Source organism: Pygocentrus nattereri, chromosome 20, assembly GCF_015220715.1.
Source record: "Pygocentrus nattereri isolate fPygNat1 chromosome 20, fPygNat1.pri, whole genome shotgun sequence".
Taxonomy (NCBI): Eukaryota; Metazoa; Chordata; class Actinopteri; order Characiformes; family Serrasalmidae; genus Pygocentrus; species Pygocentrus nattereri.
This window is the reverse complement of record NC_051230.1, coordinates 32654294-32676171: the sequence shown is the minus strand read 5'-3', so window position 1 is coordinate 32676171 and position 21878 is coordinate 32654294. Positions and strand designations below refer to the sequence as shown.

Here is a 21878-nt window from a genome sequence, read left to right as displayed (position 1 = left end):
GGACTTGAGCATAAAATTTCTCTGTATGCGGATGATGTGGTTTTATTTATAACTGAACCAGAGGTTTCCTTGCCACAGGTTCTCAGCGTCATTGACAGTTACAGCCCATTTTCTGGATATAAATTAAATTCTACTAAAAGTGAATTGTTCCCCATCAATATCTCAGTTGATAAATTACCTCAGAGTACCTTGCCCTTCCGTATTATCTCACACAGTTTTAAATATCTCGGTGTTACTTTAACCCGTAAATACTCTGAGCTTTTTAAATATAATTTTTTGTCTTTACTTTCTCAGATTTAGGAAGATCTATCACGTTGGTCTTCTCTTCCACTGTCCTTAATCGGCCGGGTCAATTCAATCTCTTTCAGTCAATCTCAGTTCTTTAAATCTATTGACCAATGTATAGTTAATTTCATCTGGAACAAGAAACCCCCCAAAATTCGACATGTGGTAATTCAAAGTCCTACGCATTTAGGTGGCCTTGCATCTCCAAATTTTCTGTTTAATTACTGGGCGGCAAATATTTGAAGTATCCTGTTTTGGTGTGAGGGTCATTATGGGCTAAGCGATTGGGTGCCTGCATGGACAGCAGTGGAAATCGATGCAGCCAGACCCGTATCCCTCATGGCTTTATTATGTGCTCCTCTAGCATCCAGTGTTCGCATACCTACTACTAACCCAATTTTAAATGCTTCTTTACGTATCTGGCGCCAATTTCGGCATCATTTCGGTCTTCAGTCCCCATCTACCAACATGCCAATCACTGCCAATCCTCTATTTCCACCTTCGACTATAGATTTTGCCTTTCTTAATTGGCATAAAGCTGGTATCAAGAAGATCCAGGACCTATTTCTTGATGACACATTCTGCAATTTCACACAGCTCTGTACCAAATTCCATCTTGTCAAATCTCATTTTTTTAGATTCTTACAGATTCGTAATTATGTTAGAAATGCTTTTGCGGACTTTCCTAACACTCCCCCAAAGTCACCCCTTGATGATATTCTGGAAATTGATGCTAATGCTAGAAGTATTATCTCTAAAGTATATAACATGCTATTTGCCCATAGATCCCTTCTTAAACAACAGTGGGAACAGGAACTACAATTAACTTTTGAGGATGAAGAATGGGACAAGATAATCCGACGCATCCATTCTTCCTCAATCTGTGCAAGACACAACCTTATTCAGCTTAAGATGGTTCATAGAGTTTACTGGACTAAGGTTAGACTTTCTAAGATGAACCCAAATATAGATAATCTTTGTGACCGATGTTCTCAAGCTCCTGCCACGTTATTACATATGTTCTGGCTCTGCCCTGCTCTGAAATCTTTCTGCCATTCTATATTTGACTGTTTCTCCTTTATATTGGAATCGAAAATTGAACCTTGTCCCTTGATTGCAATGTTTGGTGTATCACCTAAAGACTCCACTGTTCCAGCTGTTTACTCTGATGTCTTTGCTTTTTGTGCTCTTATAGCTAGACGTCTTATTCTGATGCAGTGGAAAAGCTCCACTCCACCTTCATTTGACCGTTGGCTTAACGATGTTGCTTTATTTCTCTATTTGGAAAAAATTAGACACACTCTTAAAGGTAAAACACGTAAATTCACTCATACCTGGGCCCCCTTTTTTTCTTTTTTCTCAGAGTTCAGGCAATCTGATGTCCCAGGTGGATCCCAGTAATCCCCCCCCGACCCCTTTTATTTATTTATTTATTTTAGTTATTATTTATTTATTTATTTATCCCCCCCTTCTTCTATAGTAACATTTTGTTATGAATGTGGGCGATAAGTGACAGGGTGGGTGAGGGTTGGTGTGGGTGGGTGAGGGATAGTAGGTGGGTTAGGTGGTTAATGGGAAAAAGAAAAAAGGTAGTGTAATCAATCTCTGCCCTGTATTGTTTTTCTATCCTGTTAACCCAATAAAGAGAATGATCAAAAAAAAATCTGCTCTCCAACATTAAAAGCTATTCTTTAATGAACTGAACATTAAAATATTGTTGTTTATTTCATTATTCAAATGTAATATTCAAATTAATTGATATGGCAAGTATGATGAAACTAATTTATAACAATATGTTGATTTTTATTCTTGTCCTTCAGTTTCATGTAAATGACAAAGTTGTTTAAAATATCCTATATTGATTTTGCAAATGCTGGACACAGAAGGTTTAGTAAACCTGACCGATGAAAGAGAAAAGAAAGAAAGAAAAATTAAAAAAATATATTATCACCTTTTTCTCTTAAATGTCTTAAATATTTCATGCTTTGTCTTTATGTTGCTGCAGGTACAGGATGGTGAAATGATGAACTACGCGGCTCTGAACTTCTCCAACAAGAAAACCAAGAGATCACACAGACGAGTAGAAGCAGAGGATCCACATATCTTATACTCTTCTGTAAGACAGTAATGCTTGATTTCATTATCTTTACATGTAAATTGTAAAAGTGGAGACACACAGCTCAATAAAAGATAATGCTTTAATTTACATTAACAGTCTATTAATTATACATTAAGTTAACAATTAACAATCCTATGATCATGAAATGATGAATATTGATAAAATACATTTTTATGGATTATGGAGCTTTTTGGTCTGCTGTATTTCTGGCTTGGATTCAGTTCTATTTAAATCTACTCATAAGCTGAATGGATGATCACTGTATGAAGCTTTGGATGATCACTTTATGAAGCTTTTGATGATCACTGTATGAAGCTTTTGATGATCACTGTATGAAGTTTTTGACCCCTTCCTTGGTTTTTGTGTTATTAAGTAATAAGCAGCTGTGAGAATGACACAGCTGGAAATGATGTTTTACAATAAAGTACTTTGTCTTGTTTTTCTCCAGTCTGGTGTTAGGAGTGGTGCTGATTTTAAAACATGATTAGTATCACAAATATCATCTTATATTTTACATGTATAGAACTTAATAAAGTATATCTTGTTCAGAACATAAACATCTAACTCTTTCCAAACTTTCCAAAATGATCCACGTCTGTAACGACAATCGGCATGTTGTGTTTAGAGTCGAGACCAGAGAACATCTAACTTTAAACTGGAAAAACCTTTTGTATTGTAATTTTAAACAAAAGCTGAAAAAATGTTAACCTTGTATGTTAAATGTTATTAATAATGCAATTCATATTATAAATGTAGTCGTGCTTAAGATTTTAATTCCGTTATATCGATCAATTGTGTTTTTATCCTCTGCCTCTTAGTTTATTTATTTATTTATTTATTTATCTTTTACTAAGATGCTGTGTTGTAAAGGGACCTTGTGATTTTGACAGGTGCTACATTGTTATATACATTTTGAATATTAGGTTTTATATATATATATATATATATATATATATATATATATATATATATATAAATATATAAAAGGCAAACTCTTTACAAGTGTATCTATTGAGTAAAGTGACATGAAGGATGCACAGAAATAAATAAATAAATAAATAATGATGGAGTTATGATACTGTTACAGAATTTTGAGACTCATTTAATCAATTAGATTTACTTGTGGAGTGAACTGTAGTCGTATTTAGCTGTTATGCTATCAGGCTCAGGGAACTGTCTAACACGAGCTACATTAGAAAGTGTAAATAATAAATGTGGACACAAATAAATAAAGGAAATTAAATAAGTGCTGAATTTAATAAGCTAAATTAATCCATACACAGCTCCACACCTGTCTTTTTCAGTCCATAGTTAACGGTAAAATTCTACTGAAGTAATTCATTTCCGTCAGATTTTTCCTGTCAAATGTTTATTCTAAAAAAATAAACTTAAAAAAAATAAAAAATAAATATATATATATATATATATATATATATATATATATATATATATATATATAAATAAAATTTTTATATTCTAAAAAGTTTATTCTAAGTGCTTCTAAAACTGTTAAATTTCAATTGGCCTACTTAGGTCAAAAATAGGTACTCATGTTTTAAAAAGATGGTTCTTCAAAGGTTCTTTAGTAAAGACAGTGGCTCTATTTAGAACCATGAGTTCGTATATTTCACGCTGAAATGGTTCTTTTCATGGTAGTTTTCTTCTATTTTTACAAGCTTGATATCATTATTATAGAATAATTCTTTTGGTGCTATATAGAACATAGAACCCTTTTCAAAAAGCTTATATGTAGAACCATATACAACACATTGTCCATCAATGTGAAGGACCATTTCACCATGCAAAGAAATGAAATGGTTCTATATAGAACTCATGGTTCTAAATAGAACCATTCTCTTTGCTAAAGAACCCTCAAAGACAAATGTGAAATGTGGATAGAGTATCTATTTATTGTGTGTGTGTGTGTGTGTGTGTGTGTGTGTGTGTGTGTGTGTGTATCACTGTTGTCAGAAGAAAACCTTGTATCCTCAATATGGTAACTTTACAGGAAAAGGGAAAAAAAACATACTTTACTTTGAATGTAAATCAGGGGAACCAGATGTCTCTCCAAGTAATTTTGGGCCATTTTTTTGTCTGTTCATCATGAGATTTGCTTAAAATGCAAAGGGCCATGTGTATTTTCAAATTCTAAAACTGAAAAACAACGAAAATGGAGATACAAGGTTTTGTTCTGACAATAGCGATATATATATATATACACTGTACTGTGTGAAAGTTTTAGGCATCTAAGCAAATTTTTAAACAGCTTAAACAGTTTATCACAATATACATTAGAATAAAGTCACAAACTACACAAACAAATAGATTTTGAAAATGTGTCTTGGGTGCCTAAGACTTTTGTGCAGTACTGTGTATATATATAGAGTCAATTGTATGGGCCTATACATTCCAGAGGGGTATGAACATTACCTTAACATTCCAGTAAGGAGGAGTTAACTCTGGCAACCCAGCCCCTCCTGCTGCTGCTGAGTTCTCTGTGTAGAAGAACAAGGAAACAGCAGTTTAACAGAGGACTAAACAGCTCTTCAGGTGACTGTTCTGAAGTCTGCACTGCTGAAAATGGAGCACTGTATGCTGAAATATCTGCTTCTCCTCTCAGTTTATATTCATCTAACCTCAGCAGGTGAGTCTGACATGATCTGTATGAGCGACTGTTTAAATGATCCTTTACAGTTTCACTCTCATTAACGTCTGTGTTCATTTAAACCAACAGTTTAGTGTTTGATGATGACTAGTTATGAAATTTACTGCATAAATCAACAACGTTTCATATGTAGATCTGTGATCATGTAGATCTAAAATATTTAGACAAAACAGATAGCTTGCTTTCCAGCTCTAACTTACTCATTTGAATTGAAACTACTGAATTGTTTTATTATGACATTTATTATTATATGAATATTATGACAGCTATGCTCATCACATATTATTTTTCTCATGGAAAAGTGACTTTGTCACGGGTCAAGAGGTCTTTATTGTTTTTATTTGTTGGAACTACAGAAGTTTTCTGTTACTATGTGAAGTAGGCTAAAGGAAATTTTGTCCAGCAGATTAAATTTTTTTTGTCCAGACACTTAAATTTCCATTAATAATGAAATACTAATAAATTTATTTTCATCTGTTTGTAAAATGTGGAAAGTACAATGCAGTGTGAGACACTGAGAGCGGATGGGTTGACAGGTTTGGTTAGTAGAGCAGGTGCATGATTTTAAACAGTCTATTATAGAATATTATTTCATATTTAATAGCCATTTGTGAAATTCTGCTTAAATGTTGCTCCTCTAGCAGCTGTAATGCTCAATGATCCATTACAGAAAGTACAGAAAGATCCAGGCAGTGCTTTCAGTTTTGAGCTCAACCTGCAGAGTTCAGTTGTTCCCAGTGACTCTGAACAGCATCTCTCAATCTGATAGGAGGCTGATGTTTATACAGCCCAGAGTGCAGGGTTGCCATGTTGACAGTAAACCTGTTTAGTTAATGCTGTTTGTAAAGTAAAGATCTGAAGATAGAACTTGAATTTGTATTTCATTCTGTTCATGGTTGGTCATACTTTATACTTTTCTCATTTGCCTTTTTATCTGAGTATGAAAGGTAAAATATTGTGGAAAACCTTACATGTACACTACAGTTACACTTAGACTTACACATGTACGCTACACTTATTAAATGCGTCTAAAACTTTAACATCATTTTAATGTGGAGAGTCACTTAAGTATTTTTAAATTATTGAAATGATCAATTAAATTTTTTGTGTTTTTTTCTTGAAGGGAAATTTAATGTGTGTTGTGGTTCAATAATAATCTTAAAATAGTCTTTTTATAGCAGATTTTAATCTACATTATCATCATATAACTTCCAAGGGGAAGTTACATTGTGTATACTTTGCTGTTCCCCAAGATATTATTAATGCCTTAGTAGGGGAATTAATGATCTGGCAACCCTGCTCACCTTGCCCTGTTGTTAGTGAGTTCTGGTTGTGCAACGAGGATTTTAATTGATGCAGAACAAAATAGACAGGTTTACACTGCTGGACAGAGATGATGAAAACCCTGTTTATCCTCTCAGTTTATATTCCTCTAACATCAGCAGGTCAGTCTTTACCGTTTATATTCCTCTAACATCAGCAGGTCAGTCTTTATAGTTTATATTCCTCTAACATCAGCAGGTCAGTCTTTACCGTTTATATTCCTCTAACATCAGCAGGTCAGTCTTTACCATTTATATTCCTCTAACATCATCAGGTCAGTCTTTACAGTTTATATTCCTCTAACATCAGCAGGTCAGTCTTTACAGTTTATATTCATCTAACATCAGCAGGTCAGTCTTTACAGTGTATATTCCTCTAAGATCAGCAGGTCAGTCTTTACCGTTTATATTCCTCTAAGATCAGCAGGTCAGTCTTTACAGTTTATATTCCTCTAACACCAGCAGGTCAGTCTTTACAGTTTATATTCCTCTAACATCAGCAGGTCAGTCTTTACCGTTTATATTCCTCTAACATCAGCAGGTCAGTCTTTACCATTTATATTCCTCTAACATCAGCAGGTCAGTCTTTACAGTTTATATTCCTCTAACACCATCAGGTCAGTCTATAGTTTATATTCCTCTAACATCAGCAGGTCAGTCTTTACCGTTTATATTCCTCTAAGATCAGCAGGTCAGTCTTTACAGTTTATATTCCTCTAACACCATCAGGTCAGTCTATAGTTTATATTCCTCTAACATCATCAGGTCAGTCTTTATAGTTTATATTCCTCTAACATCAGCAGGTCAGTCTTTACAGTTTATATTCCTCTAACATCAGCAGGTCAGTCTTTACAGTTTATATTCCTCTAACATCAGCAGGTCAGTCTTTACTGTTTATATTCCTCTAAGATCAGCAGGTCAGTCTTTACAGTTTATAGTCCTCTAACATCATCAGGTCAGACTTTACAGTTTATATTCCTCTAACATCAGCAGGTCAGTCTTTACCGTTTATATTCCTCTAACATCAGCAGGTCAGTCTTTACAGTTTATATTCCTCTAACATCATCAGGTCAGTCTTTACAGTTTATATTCCTCTAACATCAGCAGGTCAGTCTTTACCGTTTATATTCCTCTAACATCAGCAGGTCAGTCTTTACAGTTTATATTCCTCTAACATCAGCAGGTCAGTCTTTACCGTTTATATTCCTCTAACATCAGCAGCTCAGTCTTTACAGTTTATATTCCTCTAACATCAGCAGGTCAGTCTTTACCGTTTATATTCCTCTAACATCAGCAGGTCAGTCTGATGGTGGTCAGAAAGGCTCTGTATGTTTAGACCTTTTATTACAACCAGATGGTTACAGTTTGTGTAACACGGTGCAAGAATTATTATGTGGGATGATTTGTGAATTGGTCAATTTCAAAGAGCCTTTTCGTCCATTTCAGCTGATTTTTAAAATCTTTTTCAGCCTCTCACTCTGTGCAGTACTTCTACAGTGGAGTAACTCCAGGAATAAACTTCCCAGAGTTCACTGTGGTGGGTCTGCTGGATGGACAGCAGATTGATTACTATGACAGTGTTATCAGGAAGATGATCCCAAAGACAGAGTGGATGAAGAAGAGTGTGGGTGAAGATTACTGGACCTCACAGTCACAGATTCTGCAGGGACAGCAGGAGAACTTCAAAGTTAATGTGGCTACAGCAATGCAGCGCTTCAACCAGACTGACGGTGAGTATGAACCCACTCTGGGCTGTTTAGCACTGAACTCCAGCTCTACAGTAACACCTACACAGTACGTATGTAAAAACACACATAACCTTTTTTTTTAATTGCTGACACACATGTTCTGAAATGATGCCCGGTTTTCTCAAAACTATAAACACAAAACCAAAACAGCACACAAACCTCCAGATTTCTACAACAAAGTCCAATACTTGAGGGTCAGAGGCAGCATCTTCAACACAATGTCTTATAGACTCAAATATACAAGCAGCTCAGCATATTTGTAAACATATACTTTGATTATGCTGTACAGCCCACCATGTCCTTCAGTTGTGTAGTTAGTCTCTGATATATGTTCTAGATAGGTTTAATTATTATGGATTTTCTCTTTAATCCATAAACTCTTGTAAGTGACTTGTTTTAAAAAATACAGTGTTAATAGCAGAAGGTTTTGAGACGGCGTTGCTGTAGTGTTGTCTTATATCTTCAACTAGAGTCGGTATTACCAAAGATAAAACATTGCGTAAGCTTGCACTAATGGATGAAATTGACTGTACACAACTGTACACTTTAAAAAAGAAAACAGCTGAAAATTATATGTTTGTCTTTTCTCAAATATTAGCTCAGCATTTCTAAGATTGATTATAAAGCATGTTAATGGTGCTCAAGTCATGGATCTCCACATTTCATTTAGTTAGCCAAGTTGTGCAAACTCCTGCTGAACCAACATTAAAAACAGCAGTTTCCAGTATTTTCTACTAGATTTTTTTTCTTTTATAATCTTTCTACATTAAAATATATATCAATCCTATTGTATCAGATAGTAGCAAAGACGGTAATTCAGAAAAGAATCTCTAAGAGCTCCTCTGGAAAATACTGTTGTGGATAACTGTAGCAGTAGCTGACTAGCCTGTGAATCCACATGGATACCAGATCAGGCAAAATCAAATAAAGCAGGAGACAAATTTTCATTCAACTACTGTGATGCAAACAATTATATATATGACAAAATAAAATATGACAGAGATGCGGAGCATCTGAGGCTGAAAATATCTTCCTTTCCATCTTAGTCAGACTGTCACACACACGACACTAAACGCTCTACTGTACTATAAGACACCATGGAGAATCATGTGCTGATGGAGTTCAGGTTTCAATTCAGTGTCTTGTGTGTAGAGTAGAGTGTAGGATGCTAAAGTCAGTGATGAAGAAAGAGCTGAACTGAACTTACTGTGTGTGTGTGTGTGTGTGTGTGTGTGTGTGTGTGTGTGTGTGTGTGTGTTTGTGTGTGTGTGTGTGTGTGTGTGTGTGAGCAGGAGTTCACACAGTGTAGTTTATGGTCAGCTGTGAGCTGCATGATGATGGAACCAAGAGAGGATACATGCAGTACGGCTATGATGGAGAAGACTTCATCAGTCTGGATCTGAAAACTCTCACCTGGACTGCAGCCAACGCTAAAGCGGTGACTACCAAACAGAAGTGGGATGGTCTGCGTGAAGCTGCTAGACAGAGGGCCTACCTGGAGAATGAATGTATTGAGTGGTTACAGAAGTATGTGGAGTATGGCAGATCCAGTCTGGAGAGGAAAGGTACAGAGATCTGATCAGTTACTGTAACTGCAGCTTAGCTCTGAAACTGTTATTTCCAAAAAATAACAGAAGTCTTACATATTTGTTAAACTCATAGTAAATATAAAGTTGAAATGTTGCTTACCTTTAGGAGAGGAAATGACCAATTCAAAAACCTTCCTAAAAGGCCTTTTTCTGGCACATGTTAAAATAAAACTTAAAAATAACTTTTCCATTCCTAGATTTTCATAATTAACAGATAAATATTTAATCTAGTCCATTCCATGCATGAGAATGCCAAGACATCTGAAGAGCTGAAAGCTTAACTGATTTAGTTTTTTCGTAGAAGCTTAACTACATTGGTACATTGGTGTCTTTTTGAAGCTGAAAGAATAAAAACACCCAAGAATTCCACATGTTGCTAAAACTGTTGACTGTTGCAGATGTAGGTCTCCAAGACATGCTCATTAAAGACATTATCATCATTGATGCTTTAATTAAACAGCTTTTTTAAAATGCAGCTTGAAATGAAATATAGATGGTAGCATTTCTACAGAGAGCAGGAAAAAGGAACACAGTCTGGCCGTATGAATGTTAAAAAAACATCACTGAATTAGCTCATAAATAAAAGATGTACAGATATTTTCTAAAAATGAAACAGCATCATATGAAAAAAAACAGAATAGGCTTTTATCAAATAAGCCAACATACCTGGAAAGCAGTACAAGCCTCCAGACCCCCTACAGGGGGTGGGCACCTTACAAGTTTGCATGTCTGAATCATTAATTAATCATAATTTTTAAATGTTTCATAGTTAAATTATTATTACGATTATCTTATGAACTTGTTATTATGGTTATCAACCTTGGCTGAAGTGTTCTTTTTATTAAAAAATGTATTTAGAGATATTCTAAGAAAATTATGGAGCACTTTGAATTTGGAGGCATTTATTTGCCCCTGAGCAGTGATGACACCACATAAACAAATCCTAGGACTCACACTGATCAATATAATGTGGCATGAACTGCTTTAAAGCAGTCCATGGCCTTTCACCTTCATGTACTGTGGACATTCTCTGTGTGTTCTTGAAGATCAGCTCCTCAGTTACGTCTGACTGTTCTACAGGCTCAGCTTAAACTAAAAGGAGGTGTGGATTTACTGCTGCTGTGCCAAGACTGTGGAACAGTCCACCATCTGACATCAAGACAATTCATTTGTTTTTATGTGTAAATGAGACTGGAAAAATGACAGCGAGGCAAATCTGTTCATTAACTGTGGAACACTTGGTTTTAAATGTGCTATATTAAAAATGATTTAATTATTCATTATTTACTTTCTTACTTAAACCCCCATCCAGTCTCTCCTAAAGTGGACCTTTTCCAGAAGGACTCTTCTTCTCCAGTGGTGTGTCATGCTACAGGTTTCTTCCCCAAAGCAGTGAACATCTCCTGGCAGAAGAATGGAGAGGATCTGCATGAGGACGTGGAGCTCAGAGAGACGCTACCCAACCAGGATGGAACCTTCCAGAAGAGGAGCGTTCTGACCGTCTCACCTGAGGAGCTGAAAAAGAATAAATACACCTGTGTTGTTCAGCACAGTGGATTAGAGAGGGAGATGAAGCTGCAGGTGTCTGATCGTAGAGTCCTGTCAGGTAGGAGAAAATCTTTCTGAAGTAAAGTAACTGTACTTCAACATTTATTTTAATGTGACAGTTTAAAAACACTCTGATGTAACTCTGGTGTTTCAGATGGAGGGTCAGATGGAGGGTCAGTTGGTATCATCGTTGGTGTAGCTGTTGCTGTTCTCCTGCTTGTCCTCATTGGCTGTGTTGGATTGGTAATTTGGAAGAGGAAGCCTGGTGAGTGTAGAGTGATGAGCGTATTGAGTTAGTGAGATCACAGGTTTCACAGGTAAAATCATTGTTGTTCATTAGTTCAGAATGTTTCTCTACATACGTTTAGAAGCTTTTCTGTACTGTTGTGGGTTTTTATTACGTGTTTGAAAGTCGCTGTGACCCTGAGGGAGAAGCAGCTTAGAAACTGTGTGTGTGTGTGTGTGTGTTTGAAAGTCCCTTCTGTGATAATAAATATTATCTCAGGAAAATGATAATCATTTACTCATCTCTGTTTCAGGTTTCAAAGGTGTTTTGCAGAACTCCAGTTCAGGTAAATCAGACTTTTTAAATTGTTTTGTTTAGTTGCATTTTAATACATCTCTCAGTACAGCTGTAGGGTTTTACTACATACGTTTGAAAGTGTGAAGTCTCTTCTGTAATAATTTCTCATTATCTCAGGAAAACCGTAATCATTCACTCATCTGTTTCAGGTTTCAAACCTGTTCCGATCAGCTCCAGTTCAGGTAAATCAGACTTTTTGATGTTTTTATTGTTTAGTTCTTTTTTTTATAATAAATCTCTCAGGTTTTTACGTTTTTACATTTTTTAGACTCTGGTTAGGACCACAGGTCCACAGAAACCATCTCAAGCACTGGATCTGACGATGGGCATACTTCCTCCTGAGTATCCGTCTTCTGTTTCTCAAAAATATCTACAGGGGATTCAGTGGAGGTTTTTAAGTCTAGAAGTGATTCAGTAAAAATACAGACTCCATAAATTAAACTGCAGTCATGTGAGCGAATGAGACGAGTCAAAATACAGTCAAATATCTGTTCTGAGATCAGTCGTGGGTGGAGGACAGTCACTCAGTGCTCCAGAGATTTCAGTGCTCACAGATTGATCCAGACTGGAGGAACTTTAGAACGTTCTCCAACATTTACACTAAAAATCAGCTGCTATCTGCTCACTGTTACCGCTCTAGTATGGCTAATCTCTCCACATGCCAATAAAACGTTCAGATACTGAGAAATTTTGTTAAAAGACTTTTAAAAGTCAGAAAACAGGAAAGAATGTAAGATGAGCTGTGGCTTATATTAAGCTTTATTGGGCTCAAGCAGTAAAATCAAAGTAAAAACAAAATCAGATCAGCAAGATAATAAATGAAATACCATATTAATATTCGAGGGTATAAACGTGGAGAAATGAATCCTAATCAGATTCTATTTTCTGTGCAATATTTTGACACTGGGTGTAGCTACATATACAGTATACGGGTGGATGCTGTGGGTGTTTTGTTGTTTCTTTGTAAAGATTTTACTGATATTTTAATGTTAAGTATTTCCTCTTTCTGAGACAGAACGTTGAATCTTTCTAAAAAGGTTTCTTACTTTGAATTTACTGTATATGTTGCTGTTTGTAAAATGAAATGTTTGATAATAAATAAACTGGACAGAGAAAAGAGTTCAGGCGTCTTTACTTCTGACACCGACTGACTGTGTGGACTAACATGTTCACTCTGACTCACTAAGATTACAGGTTTACAGTTACATCAATAACTGACCACTGTCAGGGAAAAACTCGTATCTCCTAAATATTAAATTCACAGGAGAAGGAAAAACACCCAGTGGACGTTAATGACAATGTACATTATTCCAAGTAGTTTTAGGCCGTTTCTCCTGCATTTCTCATGAAATATTCACACGTTTTCAAAGAGGAATTCCATTTCAGTCATTAAGAAGTAAAGTCCTCTAACTCCTCTGCTAGAAGTCAGATCAGTGTGAGTGCCGTGTCTTTACTGTTCGCTCAATCGGTCACAGCAAGATTCTCCTTGATCTCAGTGAGACGGTCAGACAGTGTTGACTCACAGCACCAAACAGCTTCTGTCTGTGGCCAGATTGGCTGAGTTGTGATGAGTTTTTAAAAAGTATATGACAGCAGGTGGAATCTGAATAGGCCTGACTTTCCCCATCTGTATATTTCATAATCCATATTAACCAGTTAACATTAATAATGTATTACTAATGTAATGGGTGTGGAGATCATCCAGTTCACTACTGTAGATCAGCAATGAGAGGAATAAGAGGAACAGCTATGCCTGCAATATAAAACTGCTATTCATTTACAGTTCTGATCCCATGACATCATCATAGCCCATCATACACAATTCATACAAAAATGTTAACGCTCTGAAAACAGTAGTGAGTTTGTGTAAGCGCTGAGTCCACAAAAACAAGAAGTTATTTCTCTGTCATACAAATAAAAAAAATTCCCATTTCATGGAACTTTTTAAACCACAGAATGAGGCACTGAACAAGAAACACAGAGGGGAGTGCGTAGAGAAGTGTTAGGTGTGGCTGTGAGGGAGGTGGATCACGGCAGGTATATCAGAGGAGCTGATGGTACCGGCCAAGTGACGCTCCATTGATTGGTAACTCAGAAAGAAAGTTACAGGAGGGAACAAGAAATGATAAAAAGCTACAGGGGGGTGGCAGCCACAACTGTGTGAGCAATAATCAGAGCGTGGCTCACAAATGGACTAATGGTTTAATATGGTTTAAAAACTAGACATCTTGTCCAAGAGAACAGATATTATATGTCAAACTGTAGTCAACAAAGACCATAGAAAGGATGAGCAGTCTGCAAACAGGTAACTTTACCAAACTTAAACACCGTACCAAAGTTTGACAGAACTGTCACTTCTGGAAAAGAAACTGCCGAGTATACACACACACACACACCCTAATCCAGAATGAACGTACTGGCCACTATGGTGAGAAAACACAAGTGGAGAAGTGAAAGATGTGGATTTTGCCTTGATAGTTGACGGAAATAAAATTATTATTGGAAAAGAACAAATTTCTGTTGTGGTGACCTGTTTGAACAGTGGAGCTACTCTAGAGAAGCATTTGTGTTTCATCCCAGCAGAAAGATGTAGAGTCTTTGCTACAGACAATAAAAGAAACTGTGTCTTGAATAACCCAATAATTCAGAGCAGTTTGGTGTGAAATGGTTCAGATGTCTTTACAGAGGTCCAGGTGTCGACTACAACACAGATATAGAGATTTTATTTACCATCCAGAACCACCAGAGAACCTACACGAGTCTTCTGAGCTTATATGGAATGTCGATGATGGAAAAATAGTGGAAAATCTCAAACGTTTTCTTTGGGGACTGTTTTGCCTCACAACACTCTGCATGTACACCTTCTCACCAAGAATAGATGTTAAGAAATACATTTTTAAATGCCAAACAATGTGTCAGACATTAGGCAGGATGTTCATAGCCATTTCTTGTAGGAACTTTCTGTGAGGAGCTTTTAGAGGTGGATGTCTGGTTCCTATCACCACTACCAAGTTGTGTGATCACACATCTACTACTAAAGGCCTGTTGAAACTGTAGAATACAATCTTAAATTTCATGGCAGGCACTGCTTTAACTACAGGCACCCCATGATCTAAGCCTTACCTGTGATTTACTGTGAAACAGGCCAGTTTGGTAACCATGCCACATGTACAGTCATAAACACTCAATGCTCAAAATACAGTGTGATTCCATGTCTATCATGACCTGTGAGTAGCTGCTGAAGAAACATCTTAGCCAGTGTAACGGTGTGCATCTAAACTTTACGGTGGTCAGGACTGTCCATCCGCACTCCCGTTAACCCATGAATACTGTGCGTTGTGGGGGATCTGTGATGCATGAAGGAAAGACTCGGAGCACGGCCACTGCTGGTTTGGGTTCTTTATTATGGCTGGTGGTACCTGTATAAACAGATAGATAAGCTCTTAAAACTCTGGAGTGAACATACAGCTCAGGAGTGAACACACACACTGCTCTCTCTCTCATACACGCAGGTTATCAGCCTCCTCCTCTCAGCCAGCTATTCAGAGTCAGGTAATTTAAATATTCTCTAAATTATATGGGCACACTTGCGTTTGTAGCTCTGACTTAAAACCAGCTCTGTATGTAAATACAGTTAACAAAAACACTAACTTAATAAATGCATGTTTTAAACAGTGAACAGATATAACTGGGGGAACTACATACCTGTATAAACAGATAGATAAGCTCTTAAAGCTCTGGAGTGAACATACAGCTCAGGAGTGAACATACACACGGCTCTCTCTCTCACACACGCAGGTTATCAGCCTCCTGTTAGCAGGAGTGAACACACACACTGCTCTCTCTCTCACACACGCAGGTTATCAGCCTCCTGTTAGCAGGAGTGAACACACACACTGCTCTCTCTCTCACACACGCAGGTTATCAGCCTCCTGTTAGCAGGAGTGAACACACACACTGCTCTCTCTCTCACACACGCAGGTTATCAGCCTCCTGTTAGCATAAACGCACATGGGGGGCATGAAGCCACAGAGCACGTGTCAGTTATAACTCGGCATAGAAGACAATTTATAAAGTTCACTTTCAAGCTACTACACATTTACACGTTCACAGCCCGTTTAACACTGTTTACTGCCCATTTTATGTTGTTTTACACAGAAAAATATGTGTTTTAAGCACGACCATCAGAGTTACGCACCTCCTCTCAGCTAGCTATTCACAGAATGAGGTAGCTACGGCGATGGCTCTTAAAGGGACAGTACACAATTAACCAACTCTTTAAAATAAAAGGTTCCCCAGTACAAATATGAAATACATGGAACACAAAAACAGATATTTATACAAAAATCAGGATTTGGTGGAATTTTAACAAGAAAAACCAATAAGCATTGTTTAACCTTGTTACACCAGCAAATCTCACATGTACTGATCAGGGCCCAGTGTCCCAAAATCACTTTAGTGTTAAGATCATCTTAACTCGTAGAGAGAGAGGGTTCAGTGTGATTCTCACTTTTGTGCTAAAATGATTCAAATATTAAAATGCTTTAAAATAATTTTTTTAGAAACCCAGCCCTAACCTTGAATTTCCCAGAGTTTATCAGAAAACACTATTGTGTGTGTATAATTTTGTTGCTAACTGTGTACATTTAAATGCCTATGACATGAATTAAGTTACCAATTGTGTAAATTTAATAGCCTATGAAATATATAAATGAACAAAGTAGTACAAAGTTTTTTTTTTGATATCCAATAAATTGTTTATCAGGTTGTTTTATTAATATCAGAAATATCAGAAATGAAAACTGGACAAAAGAGAATTTTGCCATAAAGCCACCCACAGTAGTGTCTTAATCTGATCGTAGGGCGCCACCTAGTGGTGTGACTGCATGAGAGCTACTCATATTCAGATGGGCGTTTCTGTGGTGAACAGATAAGCTGGAAACTGATGGACATGTTTAAATTGTAAGAATGAGTTATCATTGATAAAGTTAAATGTGAGTAACCCTGCACAGATGTTTTAGCTGAAAATTGATAAGAAAGTATGAATAAAGAAAGAAAGAAATAGAGGAATAAAGAAATTAAGAAATGTGGTCTGCATCACATACAATTAGCTGTCTGGCCAAACTGTCATAAAAATCTTCTATAATCTTCTAAATCCCTTAAAAGTTCTTGGCTCTCATTTTCCTGTGAAAATGCATCCAAACCAAAATTAGCAGTCATGTTAAAACCTATGACATCATTGAAAACACTCTGAGAGCACTTGCTGAGTGATCTCTGTTGTAGAAAGTTTATCACCCTTGTGTATCGGAATAGAGAAGAGGTGTGCTAGTTGTCGTGGATGAAGGTTATCTGAAATGTCATTTCTCTGTTGTAAAGAACAGCAGAGTTTCTCTCTGTAATGGAACAAAGGCATAAGTGTGGTTTCAGCTCAGCGAGCAGGTGGTCACAGCTGAGGGTCAGTTCTGCGGTTGGAAAATGTTCAGAGTGAGACGTGCAGGAACAAATAGACACATACATTCAACATTCACACCAACACACACCACATTTACACTCGGTGTCTCTTGGGCCAGATCTATAATGGTCTATAATTTCTCTTTGTAGTCATTCTAATAAGAACACCTAAAGTCAATAAAAGAACCAGATAGTTCTGGTCCTAAAATCTGATTGGCTGAGCCACGTTTGAAACCATTGTAAAATACTTGATAAACACATATGGAAAAACATATATGTTCCACATGTATGTATGAAAATGGGCAAAAATGTATTTGTTAAACACACAAACATTTTCTAAGCCGCTTCAGGGTCGTGGGGTACATTTCATTTCATTACATTTTCAAGTGCATTTTATAAATACATTTACATACATTTATGTTTATATGGTACATTTCTGTGTGTAGGCTTTCCCCATACATTTTAAAATAAATGCATTTTAAAAGAAATTTTGGTAATATGGCAAAATATTCTGAAATACATTTCAGTGGAATGTATTTCAGATATATAAGAATATATGTCCATATACTGTATATTGTGTCCATATGGGAAAAAATGCTCATCTTACAACTGAACTCTGTATTACTGTGCCTGGTAAAGAAAAATCCTTCTGCTGTTAATGAATAATCTTTGACGCTAAACCTGCTTGCATGGACCCCCAAGTGTACTGATGAAGTAAAAACCCATGAGGGGCTGGCAGCTTATTTTATTGCCGAGACCTAGGCTGGAACTAGATTTGCTGTAAAAAGACAATATAAAAGTGTAAAGAATGTCACTTTAATGGCTTTCACACTTCAAATGTCTGTGCTTTAATCAGACCAGCCTTAAGTTGTGTTAGACAAAGCCTGAAACTCAAAACGGCTCCTTTTAGTTAGAAATTCTAGCTTCTATGGCCAAACAGTGCAGTATATTATATACTGTTTGGGTGCAGGAGCCAGTATTTTAATTCCTATATAGTGCACTACAGTAGGGAGCAGGGAGCTGTTTGAGAATCAGCCCCAGTGTAGGAAAAGGAATAAACAATGACATTAGCTTGGTTCTAAATAATGTATTATATTAATTTTTATATTACAGTTTAAAAGTTTGGAAATTATGGGTGACCGAATGTCCTCCTCAATTAGCGGTCCATGGTTACTTGGCAACAATATACTTTAAAGGAACTACATTTCTTTATGGAATCCTTGTTTATCTCAGTTGTTACTATAAATGATTTAATAATAACTTAAATTATTTAGTGACATAATAATTTTATTATAATTTATGTTGTCAGCTCTTTTATAAAAGCAATAAGCCACTGGAGGCCTTGCTGATTTTATTAGTGCTAATGGGGTTTGACTCCACTTCATGTCATGCCGTCTTACCTGTGATAAATCACTGTAATGCACAACCTCTTGTGGCATAGTGCATTATTTTAAAACTTAAGGATGCAAAAAAAACAAAAAAAAAATCATATTTTTCATATGACTGAAACCGGTACCTTTTTTAAAGTGCTTGAATGAAATGATTTTAGCACTCTGTGTGCTTTATTATCAACGGAAGGGGATCTAAAACCACAAACATGTGAGTACTACCAGTTAATTTTATACAGTTTCACACTAAGGAGATTGAAGGAGGATGGCTAGTTTCTTGCCCTCATAGCAGCTTTGCTGTAAAAATTCTATTGTCTCCTGCTGAATTTAGGATACTCACCTTCAAATTTCTAAAATAACCAAAATTATACAAAATAATTTAGTTTCAAGAAGGTTCAGGAATGGTATTTTCCATAAAATGATTTTATTAAACCAAAGAAATGTTTCAATTATAAAGAATATGCATATTTTATGAGTACATCAAAGAAAATCATTTTTATTCTTATTTTGCCTCTTTGTAGTAACACTGAACATATGGATCCACCACGAGAAAGTCAGCACCTGGAGTAAAACAGTAAAGGGAGCTGTAAGCAATAACAATAAGCAGTTCCACAGATTTTTCACAACTGATGCATAACTCAGTGTTTGAGAGAAATCAGTGGTGTGAAGTGGGTCATTAGAGAGACTCAGATTCCAAAACTACCAGTGAACCTAAAGTGTCTTCTGAGTTTTATATGGAATGTTACAATGCCCTACATGGATCCCTCCGCCATGATTGAGGTTAGAAAAAATGTTTTAGGCCAAAATTTTCTCATAAAACTGTCATAAAACAGCGTCTCAGTCATCAGGCAGTGAATTCATTACCATTTCATGTAGGAACCTTCTGTGAGGAGCTTTTAGAGGTGGACATCTGGTTCCCATCACCACCACTGTGAACAGTTCTGACTCTCTAGAACAGAACATTTCACACTAAACCGCTCTGAACGACTCTGTTTACATCTTAACTATTTAATTATGCAGGAATTTAGAAAATTGGGTGGAATTTTTCTTTTAATTTTCCTTTATTGTGTGGACTGATGAGTCAAAGGTGGAATTTTCTGGAAGACATGGGTCGCCTTACATCGGCATGATGAATGGCAGAATAAAATCACTGTATCACATGGCCACAGTGACATATTACTTTCATTCATTTATAACAAAATACTATGAGATAAATAATAATAATAATAATCATCATCATCGTATTATTTATATAGTATTTTCATATTGGTGGCAGCTCAAAGTGCTTTACATACAGGTGAAAGAGCTTAACGGTGACAGAAGAACTAATGTGTAATTTCAAATTATATAATGACACAGATCAAATTAAAATGATAAATACCAAAACAGAGGTAGAATTTGAATGAATGCTAGATTAAATAGATTTTAAAGAGGATTTCAGATGTTTCTTAAAAGTGAGCTCTGAGCTTGACTGTCTAATAAAAGGTAAACAGCTCCACAGTTTAGAAACTGAATAACTGAAAGAGTCTCCATGTTTTCTGTGTTTTACAGAAAGTGTTTGCATAAGGTCCGAATTTGCAGATCTAAGATCATAAACAGACAGATGTTCTGTGATGCAAGCGGAGATTTATGGTCATTTAGAGCTTTAAAAACTGATAAAAACAGAACTTTAAAATTTATTCTGACTGCCTAACAACATGACAGTTTTTTGATTTTCAGTAACTTGGCTGATTAATGCAGAATTCCATTGGTATGTGAAGCCCACTCAACTCGATTTTAAAACTGCTTCATAAGCTGCATTTGAACGCTTGTTCTGCAGCTCTTACTTTAGTTTATACATTTATAATATGTACTTCCTATAGAAGTGAATATCATAATATTCTTGAAATGTTCATGAACTCACTTCTACTGGAAGTGCGGTACTTTACCGTCTCTCTGCTGCTCTCTCAGATCTTTACGATCACTCTGTCTGATGAAGATCATTATGAGAAGAGCACTGAGCAGAACCGCAATCACAGCTCCAAACACGAGAGTCAGCATGGAGAACACATCAGGAGGAGAGTGGGATTCTAAAAACACCATAAAAAACACACATTTCAGCTTTAAAATACACAGATACATACTCAAATGTCTCTGCCATTAAGATCTTCTAAAACCAATAATCCGGCGTGCCCTGCAGGACCGGATGATTCTGATGAATGATAACAAACCTTCTTTAGACTTTTCTGGATCATCAGAAACAGGCTCCTTTCTCTCTGTAAAATCAATATTTGAATCATTAATTCGTTTACATCATACAATTCAAAACTTTTTATCACATCTAGATGAATACTTTTTCACTCAATACCTTTGAGCTGTAAGTACGTTGCAGTGGTAAATGTGATGTCTTTATTCTCCACACTGCTGCAGTAATAGAGTCCTGAGTCAGAGAGATTAACTGCAGTTATAGTGAGAGAGGAGAACGTGGAGTTCACTCTCATCACTGACCTGTTACTCTCAGGGATGAAGAAACAGGTGTTAGAGGAGGATAATGAGTAATATTTGCAAGCAACACGATCTGGTACAGAACTCCATGTGTGCTTGTACCAGAATAAATAATTTGATTTAATCAGGCTGTGTTTACACCAGAGAGTGACATCATCACCAGGTTCTGCTTCTACAGTTAAACCAGCCTGAGAGCTCAAACTCACTGACAGCACACCTGAAACACACAACACAACACAAGACAGGAGAAGACTGACTTTATACTGTATACTGAACTTCTACAAGCAGAATTCTTGTAGTAGTAGATTGGTTCATGTTTGTCCACTGTTTTTTACTTTGTTTGCAGGATATTTTCTTAGTATCTACTGCACTTTAGCTGGTTATTATTTAAAAGACTTTACCTTGTGAAACTCTTAATTTAATTCTAGCACTACATTTTAGTCCTGCACTTTGTCAAAAGTGAAATGCAGTTTGTGGATAAATCTCATTCCAGAAACACTTACCGATCACACAGAGCAGCAGCGCCATAACTCAGATATGAGCTGTTACACTATATCCGTGTCACAGAGGAAGCTTCAGTCTCTTCAAATTCTGCTTTAGCTATTTAGAAGAGGTGGGGCTTGTACATAAGAATGCATTGTCTTCCAATAGCAGTAGAGCAATTGTTGTATGAGGGCCACAACAGATAATACGTGT

General features: G+C 36.4%; 1 protein-coding gene, 1 pseudogene and 1 gene segment (V, D, J or C); 2 read left to right on the top strand and 1 right to left on the bottom strand.

Moving 5' to 3' along the window:
* Positions 1–21878, top strand: part of LOC108416077 (H-2 class I histocompatibility antigen, Q9 alpha chain-like) — a 471933-nt gene that overhangs the window by 422672 nt on the left and 27383 nt on the right. The window lies entirely within an intron of this gene.
* LOC108413089 lies at positions 4879–13287 on the top strand (annotated as a pseudogene).
* LOC108413088 lies at positions 19208–21741 on the bottom strand. The segment is given in 5 exon segments: positions 19208–19259; positions 20602–20767; positions 20909–20953; positions 21046–21399; positions 21686–21741. Coding segments are annotated over 4 exon segments (588 nt in total).